At 44.8% G+C, this 20,244-nt stretch overlaps 1 protein-coding gene across 1 annotated transcript in view; it reads left to right on the top strand.

Annotated features, from left to right (window-relative positions):
• The window catches only part of IGFBP4 (insulin like growth factor binding protein 4), a 59,586-nt gene that overhangs the window by 31,433 nt on the left and 7,909 nt on the right, over window positions 1-20,244 (top strand). The window contains exons 2-3 of the mRNA XM_054993463.1: window positions 17,333-17,496; window positions 18,385-18,513. Of these exons, the coding sequence (XP_054849438.1) occupies window positions 17,333-17,496; window positions 18,385-18,513 (293 nt within the window). The remainder of the gene's footprint in view (window positions 1-17,332; window positions 17,497-18,384; window positions 18,514-20,244) is intronic.

Below are 20,244 nucleotides of genomic sequence, written 5' to 3' on the forward strand. Positions count from 1 at the left end.
TTGAAAACCACTGAATGAAACCTATCTTCATTTTACAAAAAGAGGAAAACAAACCACAAAGAGACTAAATGCTTAGGCCATTTTCACATTGAGAGTCTGAGGTCCTGCAGGGTGCAAACCTTTTATACTAATGGCTAGCCACTGTGTGACATATCATGCCACATATCATAGGACTTCGCTTCAGGGCCGTGAAGGAATTCTGCAGTCTCCTTTAAACTCTGAGCGGCTGATTCCCTGGCATGGTGCCTTTTGCTTGCTTGGTTTAAAGCATATAAATAGAAGTGGGGCAGTGTGGGGGGAAGGGGTGTGGGGGATGGCTTTTGTAATGGTTACCAAGCTTTCCTGGGTAGCTGCTGAGATCCTTGGCCTGGAGCCAGTTTCAAAAGTATCTGTGCCAAAGAGGCTTGCTGATAAAACGCACTTTGGCCAAATTTTCTCTTGTTGAAAGCAGTGGAGGAGAACCCTGAACTGACAGCCAAGTTGGATGTACAGGGCTTATTTCCTGAAACCACCTGCAGAATCCAAGCAAATGTGAGCACAGGAAGCTGCTATATATTATGGAGTGAGCCAGAGCATTGGTCCTTCTAACTTAGTATCTGGTTGGCAGTGGCTAGTCTCAAGCAGAAGTTTGTTTGCTAACTTCTTTGCCAGTTTGGTGTAGTGGTTAAGACCGCGGGACTCTAATCTGGAGAGCCAGGTTTGATTCCCCACTCCTCCACTTGAAGCCAGCTGGGTGACCTTGGGTCAGCCACAGCTTCTAGGAGCTCTCTCAGCCCCACTCACCTCACCAGGTGTTTGTTGTGGGGATAATAATAACATACTTTGTAAACCGCTGTGGGTGTTAAGTCATCCTGAAGGGCGGTATATAAATCGAATGTTATCATTATTATTATAACTCTGGCATGGGAAATGCCTGGAGATTTGAGGGCAGTACCTTAGAGGGCAGTTTGGGGAGAAGAAGGAGCTTAGTAGGTATGTAATAGCAAAGAATCCACCCTCCAAAGCCTCTGTTTCTTCCAGGGGGGACTGATCTTTGTAGTCTGGAGATCAGTTGTAATTCTGTGAGCACTACAGACCCCACCTGGAGGTTGGTAACCCTAGGCAGAAGCCTTTCCCAACTCTAGTATTTGAGATTCGTTTTAGCTTCAGATGCCAAGAACTGAATCTGTATGTAATCCGCATGCACTTTGCCATGGAATTATAGCCACAGTCCAAAGCCAGCAGCTTCTAGTAGCTGTCCATAGGTCTAGATGCTGGCAAGTAGGTCTAAATCTTTCCGGTGCATGGCCAGAGGCACATGTCATTAAAAACCTGCATACTAGAATTGTTAAGTTTCATGCTGCAAAATACAATTTCAACTCACTTTCTCCACACAGAAGCTGTGGGGGATGTTATTTCAAAATTTTCAGCTGCACGTGCAGTATTCTGTATCATATTATGTAAAGTATAGTAGGTAAAGGTAGTCCCCTGTGCAAGCACCAAGGAAGAATGCAAGGCTGAGTCAACCTTGAGCCAGCTACCTGAACCTGTATAAACAACTATTACATTCAGTATGTTTTCTAAATTATTATACATTCATACAATCATAAATAACATATATTTACAATTGATATATAATCATTTAGCAATTATTACATCTTACTGTATTGAATATCCATCCTGTTATGTGCTATAGTATCTGAGCATGTGGAAGTGGATGTGTATAACTAGTAGTGGAGATATAGAGGAATTATATACTTCCAAATTACCACAGATCTAGGTCTTTAACTGAGCAATCCTAAGGAGAGTTACTCCAGTCTAAGCCCATTGATTTCAATGGGCTTAGACTGGAGCAACTCTTCTTAGGATTGCACTGTAAGTCTTCTGGGGATTTCTTGTTGTTTCATTAGGTATTCCAAGATTGGGTACCAGCTAGGTATAAAGTCTCTTGATGTCACTGGGGGGGGGGGTCTATATGTGAGAGATTATCTGTAACAGCAGCCATAGTATAATTGTCCCATATTTTTTTATGCCATAGAGAAAGATCTGGAGCATATACATTTTTCAAGCGGGTGGCAATGGCTGCTTTGGCAGCTGATAACAGGATTAACATAGTTCGTGTCTTAATCTGTGTACCTCCTGTTAGTGCCCATGTGGGGTTTCCATCTTTTAAAGCTGTTTTATAGTCTGCTGCCAGCCCAAGGACCATTTTATCAGTATTATTGAGATGACTCCATTTTATGTGCTTGGCTTGCTTTTGCTGTCTTTTATATTAGCATTTTTAATTAATTATTTTATTGATACATTTTTATCTGTCTAATTTGTTTTATTGTCATTTTGTTTTTGTTTTATTATGAGCTGTATTGAACAGATTTGAAGAAGCATATTTATTATTTTTTAAAAAATAAATGAGTGAATCATGGGTCACTTAAGAGCTTGCGCCCAAAATCAAGCTTATGGATCTCTTGCAAGAAAATAATTTCTGGACATTAATTAGAGAAAAGAGCCACTTCAAAGTACATGTTACGTTAGTGAATCCCATCACAAAGGTTAACTGTAAAGATGTTTAAAATTCTTTCCAGTATGTACAGTATACTGTATCTTTTTAGTATATAATAAATAAAAGGATGTGTATGTCTGTCTGTTCATCTTTCTGTCAGTGGTAGGCATAACTCATCAGAAAATAAAGCTAGGAGTTTCACAAGTGGCCACCAGCTTCAGGATGATAGTGGAAGGTGTAGTGCCAAAAATGAAGGTAACCCCCCAATCCAAATTATCTCCAGACCTCTACCACGCATGATTTGTAATGGAAGCTAAAGTTGTCTGTTTGTGGCAGGCATAGCTTGTCAGGAGTCTCAAGACTGGTTATCCGCTTCAGGATGATGGTGGCACTTGCAGTGCCAAAAAGTAAGCAAATGGGATAATCCTGGACCAGATTAGCACCAGAACACCTCCCCACCCCCCCTTGCTAGGCTTTCTAGGTTCCTGCTTATGCTGGGCAATATCATGCCAATCTCCTTTGAATGCCCACTGATGCCTCAAGCAGTGAAAGGAGAAATTTGGGAGGGAGAAAGTGCAGGAAAAGGCCTGGTATGCCAGAAGCATGCTGGCATGCCTGTACCACTTCCAGGTTAAACTGGGACACTCTGCATTTTCTCAAAAACTCTATGGCAAAACCATAGAGTATTTGCCAAAAAGAGACTTGATGTCAACAATGTACTTACATCACTTCTGGGTGCATAGGAGAGATGTCAGCAAGTCACCAGTGACATGAGGACATTACCGAAGCCATCATTACGTTGATGATGAGGCCCCTCCAGTAGTGAGTAAGTTGACAGAGAGGACCTGGAAACCTCACTCTTTGCTATTTGCAATAGAAGCAACTACTGTCTGTCTGTGGTAGGCAAAACGTATCAGAATATAAAGCGAGGAGTCTCAAACTTGCCCACCAACTTAAGGATGATCGTGGAAGTTGCAGTACCAAAAATGAAGGGAATATGAACATCCTTGTCCAGATGTTTGCAATGGAAGATATGGTTTACTTGCTAGAAGTCTGGAGGGTGGAGGCAGCGCAGACAGGCAGAGTGGAAAAAATCTTTTTTTACAAAAAAAAGACAGTTGAACAACATATATGTGCTATTGGAGCTAGTGTGACATAGTGGTTGGAGTGTGTCAGATTAGGGTCAAGGAGAACCAGGTTTGAATCCTGCATCTAAGTAAGTGTTGAGAACATGGTACAAATTAATAGAATACTACTATAAAAATTTAATCAGATAATAAACTATACATTAATTGGGTTAAAACAAGAGCAGTGTGGTTCTGGACACATGGCGATGTTTGTACAATACCTGTGTATTTGAAAACTGTTCATTTAAGTATATGATATGGTACTGATATGTGAAACTACACTGCTCTTGTTTTAACTGCATTAACATATTGTTTATTATTTGATTCACCCTAACCTAGGTAGCCCAGCAGAGCCTGATCACATCAGATCTCAGAAGCTAAGTAGGATTGACCTTGGTTAGTAATTGGATGGGAAACTTCCAGAGAAGAATAGGGTTACAGAGACAGGCAATGGCAAACCACCTCTGTTAGCCTCTTGCCATGAAAACCCCACCAGAGGTCGCCATAAGTCAACTATGACTTGAGGGCAGGATTTCATTATTTAATTAATATTTTACACCTTTCTTATTAATTTGTACAAAGTTTTGAGCATTTACTTTATTTGGGGGTTTCTTGCAACCTCTTTGGTTGTGGTTTTTTTCCCTTCCTTCTCCTTTCCCCCTCAAATCTCCAATCTGCCATAGATTGGTGGGTGATCTCGGCCAGTCAGGCACATGCAGCCTAACCCACTTCATAGAGTTGCTGTGAGGCTAAAATGGAGAGGAAGAGAGCAATGTAAGCTGGTTTCAGTTCCCACTGGGGAGAAAGACTGGGTATAAATGAAGTTAATAATAAATCTCTATGATATTAGTAATGGAAGTGAAGGTTGTCTGTCTGGCAGGAATAACTGGATAAAAATATGTGAGGGCAGTGAGCTACAGGTTTGATGAGGGCTAGTGGACCTCTAGTAATAAAATATCAAAGAGACTGATTATACTAGATCAATACCAACACATAAGAAAGAACTGGGCAAAACTAGTCTTCAAGAAAATCCCCTTCTCTATCCCGTTCAAGGAAGAAACTGTAAAAGAGGAGATCTAAGAAATAATTCTTAGAGAGACTCCTGTTCTGTTCCATGGCCTGATCCTGCAGGGCTCGATGTTATCCACATGTTATTTAATATTTACATGAAGCCACTGGGAGAGGTCATCAGGAGGTTTGAGCTGCGGTGTCACCAATATGCAGATGATATTCAGCTCTCCCTTTTGTTTCCATCTAATTCTGAGGATGCTGTTGATGTTCTTCTGACCCAGTGCTTGGGGTCAGTAATGGGTTGGACGAGGGGGTATGAAAGCCAGGTGGCTGCAGTGCTGCAGTGGTTTGGAGTGGCTTAGTTACAGCTTGACTGGACTGTTGCAATGTGCTCCACCCTCTTGAAGAGTGTTCAGAAGCTGCAGCTGGTGCAGAATGCAGCGGCTAGAATGCTAATGGAGCCAGCTACTTGGAGCCCCTGACCCTGATATTACAACAATTACACTGGCTACCAATCTACTAGTGAGCCCAATTCAAAGTGTTGGTTCTAATCTTTCTAGCTGTACATGGCTTGGGAACAGGGTACCTGAAGGATTATCTTTTCCCAGACATTCCTGCCTGGGAATGAGACTACAAGAAGAGGCCCTTTCCACTGTCCCATCAACCAAAGAAGCTCACTTGGTGGGAGAGCTGCTGCAGCACAGTGGTTAAGTGGCTGGGCTGCGAGTCAGCCCTCCGCTGGCTTGAATCCCTCTGTTGCCATGAGTTCAGCAGGTGGGCTTGGGTAAGCCACTCTTCTCAGTCCTGGATCCCTAATTATATTATGGGGATAATAGTTCAGTTCAGAGTTTATTGTGTATAGCCATAGGCTGTCACAAAGTTACAAATCCCCCATTAGATAAGATAAAAAATAGGTAAAATGCAATTATATATACAATACAGATTTATCAAAGCGTGGGGAAAATTTCATTAAAACAGACATTGATTAAAACCAGAAATCAGTAAGTTAATTGCAAGTTCAAGTAACACCTTTCTTTGCTGCATTAGACCTTATCTTCATAGCAGCACAGGCAAAAAGTGGAACTCTGTATGAAACATACATGTCAACATCAGAAAGCTAAAATGATTTTTTTTCTGTGTCTGTGTATATACTTAGATGAGATAAAAATCCTGCCAGAAACTTAGATCTGAGGTCAGAAGAATATAAAAGGCAAAAAAGGATAAAATGAGGTAAATCCTCTAGTGTATGAGAGCCACAGATACATACCCTTTGGCTAAAGGAGTTTGAGAATAACATTATGTTTACCACTCTGAGAGGGCACTAATCTGTCTAGAAAAGCAGTATATAAGTACACTGTTGATGTTGTTGTTGTTACACAAGAGAGGGTCTTTTTGGTGGCAGCCCCACAATTATGGAACACTTTCCCCAGGAAAGAGCATCTGGCCCTCTCAGTTCTATCTTCACGAGGCAGCTGAAAATATTTGATGTCTTTTATTTAATGTATGGGTAGTTGTTAACTGTACTTTTGATATATTTTTGTGTTTGTTTCCGTTTGTAATGTAAGCTGCCTTGAACTCCTGTAAGGTGGAAAGGTGGCTAATAAATAAATAATCAGACAAGCCATGATCAGAGGCGTAAAAGGGGGGGGGGCAAGATGGCAAAGAGAGGTCAGAGGGCTCCAAATTTTAACTCCAGAAAACAATTACATATACGTGCAAATTGAAACCTAGTAGCCAAGTTCAAGAAAGTCGCATAGTAATCTAGCATATTGCAAGAGGAAATCAGCCATCCATAGCACCACAAGGTGTTATAATAGAAAATTCTTTAGCCAGAGATAATCTGATTGTTCACTCATGAAAACAATGAGCAAAGGAAGGCTATAATTATATAACGTTTTTGGATACAGCATCCGGGCAATTCTCTAATGAGGAACCTGGAGGCAGTTTGGTGGAACAGGATGGGAGATCCATGTGGTATAGCCTGAGGCACTGCATCTCTCATTTGTTTTAGTCCCAGACTAGCTGCCATCCTTCTTTCACATTACATCATCTAAGGCTCCTTATCAGATGGTGGCCCTTCTTAATAATTGTTTTTCCTGTCCGCCACAGGATACAGATAGGCCATATTTAGATTTAGATCCTGTAAGAACTTTAAACACTTCTTAAATACTGTTTGCAAATGAGAGATCCTGAGGGAAAACAGAAATCTCTCTGGATATATTTCAGGTTTGCCTTGGGAAAAAAACTTCCCAATAATACGGCCTGCACAGAAAGATACTGGGATGCTAAAATTTAGGAGGCCTTATAAAGTGACTGAAAGACCTCTGTGTTAAAAAACACAGAGATTGGTGAATTTCTTGGACTGGCTGGTGTCGGTGAGGACGGTAAGATGAGAGGATGCACATTCAGTTCTCAATACCTTCACCAGTAATTAAAAGAAAGAACACAGCCAGTAGAAGTTTTGCAATCCAGTCCCTCCATGTCCTTAGGGAAGCCCCCAAAGTGAAGCTTATTTCTGTGGAAGCAGTTGTCATAGTTCTTGACCTTGTGACAAAGATCCCATTCCCTTTATCTTGCAGCTTAATTTAGGGCCAACTACACAATATGATAAGAGCCCTGTGGTGCAAAGTGGTAAGCTTCAGTACTGCAGCCCAAGCTCTGCTAGTCCACGACCTGAGTTTGATCCTGGTGGAAGCTGGGTTCAGGAAGCTGGCTCAAGGTTGACTAAGGGCCAAGCTACAAGTGACAAATGACACAGGATCGAGTGGAGCGCAAGTGGAGGGCAAGTGAACAGGGAGAAATACACTTGCCGTTCAAGTGTCATTCGTCACTTGTAGCTTGGCCCTCAGACTTCTATCCTTCCGAGGTTGGTAAAATGAGTACCCAGTTTCCTGGGGGTAAAGAGTAGACTGGGGAAGGCAATGGCAAACCATCCCATAACAAAGTCTGCCAAGAAAATGTCATCATGATGCAATGATACCCCCATGGGTCAGTAATGACTTGGTGCTTGCACAGGGGAACTTTACCTACCTACCTATTCTTGTAAACGTTATTTGCATTGTTGGTTATTTTGAAAACAATAAACAGAATTTGGAAAGAAAAAAAAAAGGATGGAAGCCCTTAATTTAAAGTCTGGATAAAATGGTTTTGGCCTGACACCTAAAGAAAACTAAAGTATGCACCAGATGATCTCCAGGAGAGGACATTCCAAAGCCAAGGTGCTACCACCAAAAAGGTCATGCCTCTCATTGCCACCCACCTGACTTCTGTGGGAAGACAGCAGGGCTTGAGAAGAGGATCTCAGCTGGCTGGATGGTCAAAATGGAGCAATATAAGTTTAGGGAGGAATACTTAGCTGAGGGAAAATCTGAGATATGACTTTGTTTTGCCTTGGCCTCGGATTTAATCTTCGAAGTGTGTGGGCTTGACTACAGCCACTTCTCCCTACATGTTGTGGCTGGAAACAGGAAAAGGTCATTGCATCTGGGAGGCATAAAACTCCTATCACACACATGCTACAAAGTCCTCATGTTATTCCCCGACAACAAACACGAGGACTTTGTAATGAGTAGATGGAGTGGGAGAATGTTAAAAAAACAGAATCCTTTCATAGCTGTTTCTTAGACCATGGAGAACTTTCTCACTTACCTGCTTTCAAAAAAGCTCAGGAATTGAATCTGCACGAAAAAATCAGAATTTGGCAATCTGTACACAAGTAAATACAAGAAACATAATACAGAATTACCAGTTATTGGTATGTGAGTTTTTCCAGTTTGCATTTATTTTCCCCTCATTATAATCCTTTCATGGAAAGGCCGCAGGCAGTTGGGAACCTTTTAACATTTATGGTGGGAATGCTTAGTAACACGGACTTATTGGGAACACATTTTACAAACATGCGGTTTGATTTTGCATTGCTTAATAGTGAAAGACACCCCCCAGTAGTTATACACAATTTGTTGCCCATAGAGACCATACTGCTTCCACACAGAACTGTTTTCCCATTTGTCAGCAGCCATGATAGCATTTTTTTTGTATATGGAAGTCAACAACTCCCCTCACTTTGAAATCGGTAGATAGGTAAACTATAGGATATAAGAATTATTAACTTGTCAGATTCAAGCAACTAGAGGAAAAGGAAATTTAAATCCATTTTATGAATGGTTGTTCTCATTTATCATATAATTGAAAGCCCAGGAAAGTAATACGTGACTCCTAAGAGACTCAAATGTACTTCAGTATATTGCCATTCTGTCCCTTAAATGCTACTTAGTGTTTTTGCCTAACAGACCTCTTTCCTGAAGTGTTCACTGGTTAAACCTCCTTTGTCTTTAGATAATCTGTTTCAGTTACTATTTAATTTGGTAATTTGTTTTCCACAGTTTGGATTTTTATTCGTCATGGTTCACTTACTTGTACTTTGTTCTGGTTTGCATAACCAATTTTCTATCATCCCTCCTCCTTTTTCCTGTAATGTTTTTTTAAAAAAATGTTGAAATTTAAAAAATTAAAAAAATCAATGGAAACAGTTTTTTACAAACATGCCTTTTAGGTGTATGCTGCCTGATGGTAAAAGGCTCCCTGCTTCTCACCCCCCCTCTCTATCACATGCCTTAAAAGGAAATATCAGAACCAGAAATCTTCTATATTGGTAGAAAGCACCATCAAGTCACAGCTGATTTAGGGCAACCCTGCTAGGTTTTCAAGGCAAGAGATGTTCAGAAGTGGTTTGCCATTGCCTGATTCTGAATAGTGACCCTGGTTTTCTTTGCTGGTCTCTCATTCAAGGACTAACCAAGGCTGATCCTGCTTAGTTTCCAGTATCTGACAAGATCAAGCTAGCTTGGCCCATAAAGATCAGCACAGAAATCTTCCGTATGTATGTGGAATAGTGTAGGAATGGTTATATGAACCCTATAGTCTTATTATGAAAAGTGGCTATCCTTTTTGATTTTTCTATTGTCTGATCATACTGGATAATAATAGGACATTAAACTGCTCTTGGTCTAGAATACACCTTGAGTCTTATACATCTGTAACCTGGAGGGAAGCTGAAATAACTCTTGGCTTGCAGGGCAGGCCCACACAAAGAGAGCTTTAAGAATCAGCAGCTTGGGGGATCTGCTAGAGGTGCTGGTTTCATACTTTGCAGTGCTACACAGATGGGGTTTGGGTACCTGCTCAGCTAGAAAACAAATTATGTTCTTGTCTCCATGAGATATTCTACAAAAATTTCCTGCCACTGGAGTGGAAGTAGGAGAGCAGCACATAGGGTTGACATAGGCTTCACATTCCCCAGCTGGGGGTGGGGGATCCCCTGATCCCACCTCCTCGCCCATGCCCCCACTTACCTGGCCAGCGGGGGGGCATGCCCCCAGGGTGCCCCCTGGTGGCGCAGCGCACTCTCCAGGTAGCGCAGCACACCCCTGGGCCCTCTGCGGCATGACCCTGCGCCCCACAACAGGCTCATTTCGGGCTGAATCAGGCCCACGGGGGGTGGGTGGGTGGGTGATTTAGCCCTTTGCCGAGCATGGGAGCGCTCCCGAGCCTTTGACCCACATGATGACATCACTTCCAGAAAGTGACATCATTGTGCACACCAGAAGCGCATGCGCACTGTGCGTGCGAGAGAAGAAAAACACAGCAGCCTACAAAGGGCAAGTTCTAGGCTCCCAGGCTCCCGCCGGGGGACTGAAGGGACCTGGCAACCCTAGGCTGACAACTCCTGTTTGAGAAATTCCTAGAGATGTGAGGGTGGAGTCTGGGGAGTATAAGGTTTAGAGAGAGGAGGAACTTCAGCAGGGTATAATGCCATAAAGCCCACCCTCCAAAGCAGCCATTTTCTGCAGGAGAACTGATCTCTGTAGTTTGGAGATCAGTTGTAAAGCTGAGAGATCTCCAGGCCTCACCTGGGGGCAGAGCCGGTGCCAGCGTTTCTGGTGCCTGAGGCATGATACCTCCTTGCGCCCCTCGCCCCCACTAACCAATTTTAAAAAACAGAAGAAATGTAGGGAAGATGAAAAGCACAAAACTTGAAACTTTTTACATTTTTAATTTTTATTTCTTAATTTAAATTTAATGTGTGAGAATAAATAACAACAGTCTTTGTTTTTCTTATTGTGAGCCAAAAATCTATTTTGTGAGCAGAAACAGCGACTTGCATTGAAGTTTTGAGCACACCTCCTTGTGAGTGTGTGTGTAAAAAAGTTTCCCTCTCTCTTTCTTCCTACCTCTCTCTGAACCCAGAGACTCTTGGCAGTAGAAGGAGGGCTTTTCTTACAGGGCCCACTTGATCACCTTTGTCAGAGATTCCTTTAGGGAACTATCCTCCATGATCATCCTTCTCCCCCCCCCCCCGACCCTTGGGTTTGAAGTGAGCAGCAGCTGACAGCTAAGCATGTGGTGTATAAATATTGAAATAAACTATTGGGGGAGAGGGGGAAGGTGGGGGTGATATATGGAAACTAGGGAATGAGGAAGGGAGGTGATAAAGAGGGGGCGCAGTGCGGGGCGCTGCTCTGCTGGAGTGAAGGGGGAGCAGCATTGAGATCAGAGAAGGGGGAGGGAGAACAAAAGGGAGAAGTGGGGGGGAACTAATAGAATTTAAAACATCAACTTTAAACCCAACAACAGTGATTTGCTCCTACCTGTCACACAGGGACTGAAAGGGAATTGTGTGTGTCTCACCTCACTTCCTCCTTCCATTGCGGCAGTGCACACGCAACCAGCCACTCTTTCCACCAAAAGCAGCACCCCCCCCCCAAAAAAAGCCTGAGGAAAGGTGAGAAGTAGAATTGATGCCAGCCACGGAGGGGGAAAGGGATGTACTAAAAGGAATGACAGGATCGCACACTGGAAATAATGGGAGAGGCTTGAAGGCCCATTGGAAAAAATGAGAGCCAGGAATGCCAATTTACTTGCATGGGCTCCATTGAAATGCATCACAACACACACAAAAAAGAGCAAGAGTCCAGTAGTGAAGAAGTGAGCTATGGCTCATGAAAGCTCATACCCTACCACAAATATTGTTAGTCTTATAGGTGCTACTGGACTCTTGCTTTTTTCTAATGCTACAGATAAACATGGCTACCTATCTTGATCTATCAACACAGGCCCCAGAGTGGAATGACAGTCCCCGGGAGAAGAATCAGTGGTCTGGGACTGGAATGGCAGTGGGTGTGGAATGACAGGGGGTGTAATTCCAGTCTCAGAGCCCTGACCCTGTTCCCAGAAACAGTCGTTCCACTCTTCGACCTGTCATTCCAGTCCCTGAGCACAGGTTCTGTTCCTAGAGGCTGTCATTCCACTCTCGGGCTGTCATTCCAGTCCAAGAACGCTTCTGCTACTCCCAGGGGCTGTCATTCCATTGTGGTGCCTGTGATGTGGTGCCTGTAATTCCACTCCAAGAATGCTTCTACTACTACCAGGGGCTGTCATTCCACTGTGCAACCTGTCATTCCTTCCCAGAGCACAGATTCTGCTCCGAGGGACTGACATTGCACTCTGGGAGTTGTCAATCCAGTCCCAGAATGCTTCTTCTACTCCCAGGGGCTGTCATTGCATTGCACTCTGGGGGCTGTCCTTCCAGTCCCAGAGCACTGAGCCTATTCCACGGACTGTCATTCCACTCTGATCCTGTCCTGGTTCTGGAGCACAAACTCTACAGCTAGGGACCGCCATTGCACTCTAGGGGCTGTCATTCCACTCCCAGAGTATTCTATCTGGTCCCAGAGACCTTTATGGAAAATCCATTCCGCATTTTCATTGCAACTTTTTTTGTGTTGTGATGCATTTCAATGGAGCCCAGGCAAGTAAATTGGCATCCCTGGCTCCCATTATCTCCAGTGGGCCTTCAAGCTGCTCCTATTATTTCCAATGGGCAATCCTCCTGTCATTCCTTTTAGTACATGGCGGGGGGGGAGGGGGGAAGCCAAAAAGAAGGGAGGGAGCACGGGGGGGGGGGCAGGGAGAAAAGGTCAGACGGGAGCTTGCTGCTCACCAGCCAGCTAGAGTCTCTCTTCCTTGCCCCATGTGGAAGCATGAGGAACGAAGACATATGTAATGAGTGAGATAACCCGCCAAAGTTCTGTTAGCAGGCCGTCTCATTAAGGACATGTGGAAGCGACCCAAATTTGTATCAAGCATGCCCATGTTTTAGATTCAGATTAAACTGTGCACATTGTTTTCTTTTTTATTTTGCAATATTTGCATGATTTTCAAGATCTCGGTTTTCCAAGATTTTGGAGATTGGGGGAAATTAAGGGTATTCAAGAAGGGGGAACAGTATATGGATTGTTCTGGCAACCAGGCAACGTCAAAGAAACTAAAAAATTGGTGCATTTTTCTTGCAAAATGCCACCCCCAGCCATCTAAGCCCCGTTGTTTTTCCCCATAGGGAATAATTGAGAATGGCGATGGATGGAGCACCTTCTTTGGGTGGGCATAACATGCCCCCCCCAAAGTCCAATCATTCTGAAACTTGGGTGGTCATGAGAGGAGAGTTAGGAGAAGGTCCCCACCAACTTTGGTATGATTTGGTAAGAAATGCCCCCATGTCCCAGGAAACCAGGAGCAGCGTTTCCTATTGAAAACAATGGCCAAATCTTTCTGAAGCATACCGAAGTGGCTTAATATGCGAATTCCAAAGTAGCTTGCTTTCTGGATCTTTTTACCGCCTAGGAAAACCCGAAGCGGGGAATCCAAATCTTTTCAGTCCTACCCAGCAATTGTCCCAGATCATCAAGGACTATTATGAATGTCTGCTGATAATCAATTGCTGGTGTAAAATCATGTTATGAAAACTCCCTGCCTGAAGTAGCTGAGCAGATTTCTGTCAGGGCTGTAGGAGCAGACATACCGAGACCGCTGTGCTAATCTTCAGGTTTGCAGCCCAATCAATGTAATCCTATTGTACTGCTTTTTTTCTCAGGTCTAAATAGCACTCAGAAATACACTGTCCTGTGATCTTATAGGTCACAAATAGGGTTGAGGTAGGGTTGTCACTTTTGGATTGGGAAATTCCTGGAGATTTGGGGGTGGAGCCTGGGGAGGGCAGGGTTTAAGGGGGGAGGGACCGCATCCACCCTCCAAAGTAGCAGTTTTCTCCAGGGGAAACCATTTTCTATACTCTGCGGATCAGCTGTCGTTCTGGGAGATCTCCAGGCCCCATGTTGGTAACCCTAGATTGAGTGGAGGAGGGTCTTAAATGTAAGGGACCAGACCAAATTTTACAAGTGTCCTGGTTCAATTTGGATATCACATTTTAAAATTTTTGTTTGTTCTGTCTTGTTATAAAGGGACCCATGAGTATTTTCACACTTGCTGCTCTTACTTCATGCTGAATTTTTTATTTTTATTTTTAAGAAGATGGCCATTTTGGCTCATCGCTTAAAAAACAACAACTCGTCTCCTTCCTCAGCAGTCAAACAATCTAACATCTCTAAGTGAGCTTTTGGGAAGCTGATCCAAAGTTGCGCATACACTCATGGAAACTTGGATCCTGCCCATTTGGAAATGGGGAATGGAGAAGAGAACAGCCATGCTTTAGAAACCCACAGGGAGCTAATTGGGCAAGCTTTAGAAAAGAAAGGAGGGGGTGCACTTGAGGCGAAGCACGTAAGGGCTGTGTGTGGGCTAGCTCTGAGAAAGATTGGCAAAAGAGAACTTTTGTGGCCCAGTTTCTTGGCCACACACCCACTCCAAGAATTAATTTACCCGAGGACACAGCCCCCGTTTTGATTGATGCTGCTGGGACATGTGATGTAATAGCCTCTCTGAACATGTGCAGAATGCCTTCAGTCTTCTGCCAAAGTAAGCTTAAATAGAAGCAAAACAGCCACAGCCTCTGCAACCCTCTTTTCACTGCATTAAGAATGTGCTGTAATAAAGAAAAGCAGAGACCCTTTCCTTCACAGGTGCATAACCACACTTCTGGTAGGATTGCCAACCTCCAGGATGGACCTTGAGTTCTCTCAGAAGTATGACTGATTTCCAAGCCACGGAAATCAATTCCCCTGGATAAAATGGCAGCTTGGGAGGGCATACTCTATGGCATTACGTTTCTACTGAGTTCCCTCCTGTCCCTAAGCTCTGCTTCCAAATCTCCAGGAATATCTCTACCTGGAGTTGGCAACCATACTCCAGCATAATAGTAAGGGCCAAGCTACAAGTGACGAATGACACTTGAACAGCAAGTGAATAGACTCATGTGTATTTCTCCCTGTTCACTTGCGCTCCACTTGATCACGTAGTCTAAGATTATCAAAGGTCACGGTTCTCACAGGCTATGAATTCCAGGAGGGTTTGAGACCAATCAATACCTTTTTGAAAGATTAAGTACTGACCCCCTCATTTATCCCTATGGTGCTCTCCTTATACATATTATACAAGCAGCAAACATCCTGCTCTTGTACAGAGGGGGCCACTAGGATGGGGTGTTTATTGTCAGTGGCGTTGCCAGGCTAGCCTGCTGTAACCTGGAAACTTGCCCTCTCCCTTGATAGCTAACAATTAGCAATAAACAACATAACTCCTCAATCCATTTTTCTTCATGATCCCTTGGTCATTTTTCCCACTTCCACCTCATGTGCAGGACACTCGGACCTCCATCCATGCCAGTAGAAGCAGGATGTGGTCATGGGACAGAGAAAAGGACAAGGAAAAGAAGTGGTTGGAAAATACTTAGCTGCTGCTTCTCAGGCTTCTTCGGTGGTTTCAAAGGAACTAGGCTGCAATCAGGCAAATTAAGAGTAGAGCCATGGGAGATATGGTCCATTAGGAAGTTCTGCAGCGTAAGACCCACTGAAACTGAAGTAGATGTGCCTCTAAAAACACAGGCCTGCCAACACCATAGGCAGGTAGGCATCTGCTTTCTTTTCAGGATGTCTATTAAATACTTGTTGCAGGACAGCATATTGCTTGCTTCATGTACTTTATTATTTTATTTATGTCATCTGTAGTCCGCCTTTCTCACTGAGACCCAAGGTGGATTACACAGTGTGAGATTAGTACATTCAATATTAAGGACATTTCCATAAACAGTGCCATAGGGTGAATAGATACAAGTTTACTAAGATATAGCAGTAGCAGGAATCCAATACAATATAGTGGTGAAGTCCACTATTAGCAAAGCATCTGAGACCCACCATTATTAGCTGGTGAGGAATGGTGGGGAATGGAGAAACAAAGAGACCTGCAAAAATATTACATGGGCCAACACCATTCAGGGATGTCCGATTGGCAGCTGCCATTGTGGATGATGGCAAGGCCAGTGAAAAACCAGCAGCCCTCATCTACTTGGCAAACTATCAGGCAGCAGTGAAGCTTCTGCCTTGGACAGAATGTTAGCTACATAGAAATGAAAATTCCTTTGATATCTGTTCCTCTTGACTTGTGTCCCTCCATCTTGCTGTATTCCTGGTGAAACGGTAACCTAGCAGCACCTGAAAGACTAACATACCCTTTAGTTTAACTTAAGCTTTCCTGAGACAGAGGCCGTTTCCACACTACTCATCTTCATCTGGAATGCTGCGGAATGTCACGAAAAAACCGCAGAAGATAGCATCTCGTGCGAGTTTTGTACAATGTCGCGCAAAACTCGTGCGAGAAGACACTATCTTCTGCAGTTTTTTCGCAGTGTTCCGCAGCGTTCTGGAGGAAGGTGAGTAGTGTGGAGATGGCCAGAATTCAATTCCAGGTAAGTCTAACTAAACACAATTGCCAGAAATTCTGCACTCCATCCTCTTAATCCAAACTGCCATGCAGAAGCAGCTGAGAAACAGCATGGATACTCCAGCCCATATGTCTGGCTTCCTCATAGGGAGCACATGGGAAGGGGTTAACTTGGGAACTTCCTTTCCTGAGGAATGCAGGAAATAGGGTTGCCAGCCAATTGCTGGGAGACGTTTTCAAGCAATGCTGGGAGATTTTGAGGGTGGTGCCTTGGAAGATTGGAATTCATGTCAGTTCTAGTGATGCTCTAGGAATTTCTCCTAATTTCAATGATAAAGAACATAGAGACGTGGAAAATCCTAGAGAGTTGTCTTGGAGGCCATTTTTTCTCCCACTCCTCAATTTCTTGAATGTAGGGAATTGGTGCTGAGGGCAGGAGTTTTCCTGCTGCTGGTGGACAAAGGGCATTCCTTGTAGGAAGCTGTTGAATGGCCTTATGCTAACAAACAACCCTTGTGAAGCACTGTTGAAATGTGTGTGCACCCTTAAAAACATGTTGGGACTGCTCCCTATACTAGGGTTGCCAGGTCCCCTGACTCCCCCAGCGGTAGACTGGGAGTCTGGCACTTACCTTGCTGCGTTTGCTCGTTTGTTTTTCACATGTGTGTGTGCAGCACACCCCTGGTTTGTGCAGTGACATCACTTCCAGGAAGTGACATCATCACACGGGTCAAAGGGTGGCCTGGGAGCGCTCCCACACTCACCAAGGAGCTGAATCAGCCCACTGCGGGGCACGATTTGGCCTGAATTGGGTTGCTGTGGGCACGGGAGTGCACCTCACCGCCTGGAGGTGCGTTGCCCGGGGGCTCCCTGGAAAGTGCCCCCCCACTGGCCAAGTAAGTGGGGGCAGAGGGGGCAAGGTGGGAGCAGGGGATCCCCCGCACCAGGCGAGGGAAAGGCACCCCTACCCTATACCCTTGTCCCCCATAAAACAAAACTCCTCTGTTGACTCTTTCCATCCTCCTGTGGTTTTGTTCCTTTTTAGAACAGGAGGAGGTTGAACTCCCCAACAACAACTTCAGCCCCTGCATCAACCATGACAAAAAATGCCTGCAGAAGCAGCAAGCCAAAGCACGTGAACGGCTGAACCACGGGGGCAAGATGAGGAATACTGGAATACTAGCTGCCCGGGAGGATACTCGGCAAGTGGTGAGGTGTTTGGCTTTTTCTTTCGGGGAGGTGGAACTGTAAATAACTTCTGGGCAGATGAGGCTACTCCCTCTCTGGTCCTTGAACCAGGATATTTTTCAGAGCAGAGTTAAGTAAACACTGGAAGCAGAATCATCTAACCCACTTCAATTACTGCCATCCATTTAACTTCAATGCACTTTGAATGAGGCAGTGGTGTCCTCCAAATAACAAGTTAACAATTTAACATTTAAATGCATGTTTAGATGTTCTGAAAAGTATGAGTAGCTACTAAAGAGGTTACACAAAGAAAACAGTTCTATAACCAGAACAATCCACTTGCTATTTGTAATTGCACACAGGGCCAAACTACAAGTGACATCTTACACAGGTTGGACACTTGCCAGCTTCCCTCAAGTTTTGATGGGAAATATAGGCGTCCTGGTTTTACAGCTTGGTTCTCCATTGCAGCTGCAAGACCAGGATGCCTATATTTCCCATCAAAACTTGAGGGAAGCTGACAAGTGTCCAACCTGTGTAAGACATCACTTGTAGTTTGGCCCTAAGTTGAAGAGGTCTATATGTACCCAAAAGTCACCCTTACCCCCAAATAATTATTGCCTTGCCCCACAAAATGGGGCTGTGGGGGAGCATTGTAGAAAAAAAATGTTCTGGAATCTGGCAGTTCCTTAGATATAAAGGCAGTAGCTTTTTAAAGATGTTCTTTATTGACCTTAGCTCTTCAACTTTTTAACCACAGGGCAACTTTATTCAGTTTGGAATGGGACAGCTCAGATGGTGACCTGCCAAGCAAATCAGACCCCACATTAGCCAAGTTGTATCATGTCCTGCCCCCACAAAGTAGAGCAAATGTGCAAAGTGACCCTTTCCTTCCTCTTTGGATTCTAGGTCCAAGGCTCATGTCAGAGTGAACTTCACAGAGCACTGGAGAGATTAGCAGCATCCCAGACCCGGACCCATGAAGATCTGTACATCATCCCGAACTGCGACCGCAATGGGAATTTCCACCCCAAACAGGTAACAGTTAAATTTTTGGCTCCCACACAGTATGGGTTGGCCTAGGGTAGGGTTACTAGGTCCATAGGGTTGCCAGCAAGAGACTGGGGGAGGGGCATAGGAGGAAGCTAGTGGCATCGACATGATCGCAGTTCTGAGAAAACCCTGGAAGTGACGTCATGCCTCTCTAGAAATCTCTAGGACTATGAAAACATATTGTTTTCAGCAATTCTTGGAGAGGACTGATGTCAGTTCTGAGGGATACCTCCATTTTTATCCTCACAACAACCTTGTGAGTTAGGTGAGCCTAAGAATATGTAATTGGCCCAAGGTCATTCATTGAGCTCCCACAACAAAGTAGGAATTTGAAAACGGGTTTCCCAGGTCCTAATCTGAAACTCTGACCACATTGGCTTTTGTGGAGTGACTGCTGTTGATCAGTAGCAAAAGAAGGCTGTATCAACAACTGTCTGAAGTTGAACAGTAGCAAGCAGCCAGGCCTGGGTGAGACATGCCAGTTGGGTCGTAGCAAGTCACCCAAAGGTTGAGGGTCAGTCCTCTCTCAAAGGCCAAAACAGACCTGGAATGTGCCCTGCTTCTCTCCCTGCCTTTTACAGACAGAGACCAAGGCTTAAAGGCTGGCAATGCTGTGTGGTTGCCTAGCAATTACAGTTCCCAGCCTCCAGGTGGTGGCTAGAGATCTCAGAATTAAAACTGATCTCCAGCCAGCAGAGAACAGTTCCCCTGAAAAAAATGGCTTCCATGGAAGGTAGACTGTATGGCATTACATCCAGCTGAGGTCCCTTCTGTTCCCAAACCCCACCCTCTCCAGGCTCCAGCCCCAAAATCTCCAGGAATTTCTCAACCAGGAGCTGGCAATCCTACTAGCAACAGCCACTGAGGACATTGATTCTTAAAACTACAAACACATTGTCTGGGGTCTGAGGTCCAGCCCCCAGACTTACTGGGAGGAGGGGACGGGAGACAGACAGGGAACAGCTACCCAGCCACCCCAACTGACACCACGGTCCAAAACCCAACAGCAACAGAGCGAGGGAGAGAAACACCATAGCCTCAGAGGGCCAGGTGGAGCAAGTGGAAGCCGGCTAGCCCCATCCTCCGGTGGGAGGCTAAGAACCCAGGCAGGGAGAGTGGGGACAGCCAGGAGGGGATCAGACCAGAGGGAGAAAACCCAGGAAGCATGGACAGCCAGCCAGAAACAGGATAGCCAGCAACCTTACCTGCAGTAGAGGAAGGGCAGCACAGGGCCACGCCCCAGCCTGCAGGCAGGCTAGAAGAAATCAGCCAGAACCAGGTGGGGCTGAAAGCAAAGCAGCCACAGGTGGGGCTGCCTGAGGCCCTTAGCAGAGAAAGCCAAGGCAGCCAGCAAAGCAACCACAGTTGTGGCTGCCTAGGACAGCCAAGGCTGTGGCTAGGGTGCTGGGGGCGTGGCTGGCAGGTGGAGCCAGGAATGGGCTCCTTACCATAAGGGAAGTTCTCTCACAAGGTGGTGTGATGAGTTATGAGCAGGAAGGGGGAGAGGAAGGGTGTGGATTGTGTAGGAGCATGGTGGAGTTTGGCAGAGTGAGAGAGGAGCTAGAAGGAGGAAGAGCGTGGAAGATGGAGGAGAGGAGGAAGACCAAGCCTGGAGGAGGCAAGGAAGCTGAAGGCTGTGGAAGGCGAAAAGGAAGGGGAGGCAGCCGTGACTCTGTCGGGTTGAGCAGGCCTGTGAGTGGACTGAGAGGGAGTGAG

This window comes from Eublepharis macularius, chromosome 12 (genome assembly GCF_028583425.1).
Source record: "Eublepharis macularius isolate TG4126 chromosome 12, MPM_Emac_v1.0, whole genome shotgun sequence".
Classification (NCBI taxonomy): domain Eukaryota; kingdom Metazoa; phylum Chordata; class Lepidosauria; order Squamata; family Eublepharidae; genus Eublepharis; species Eublepharis macularius.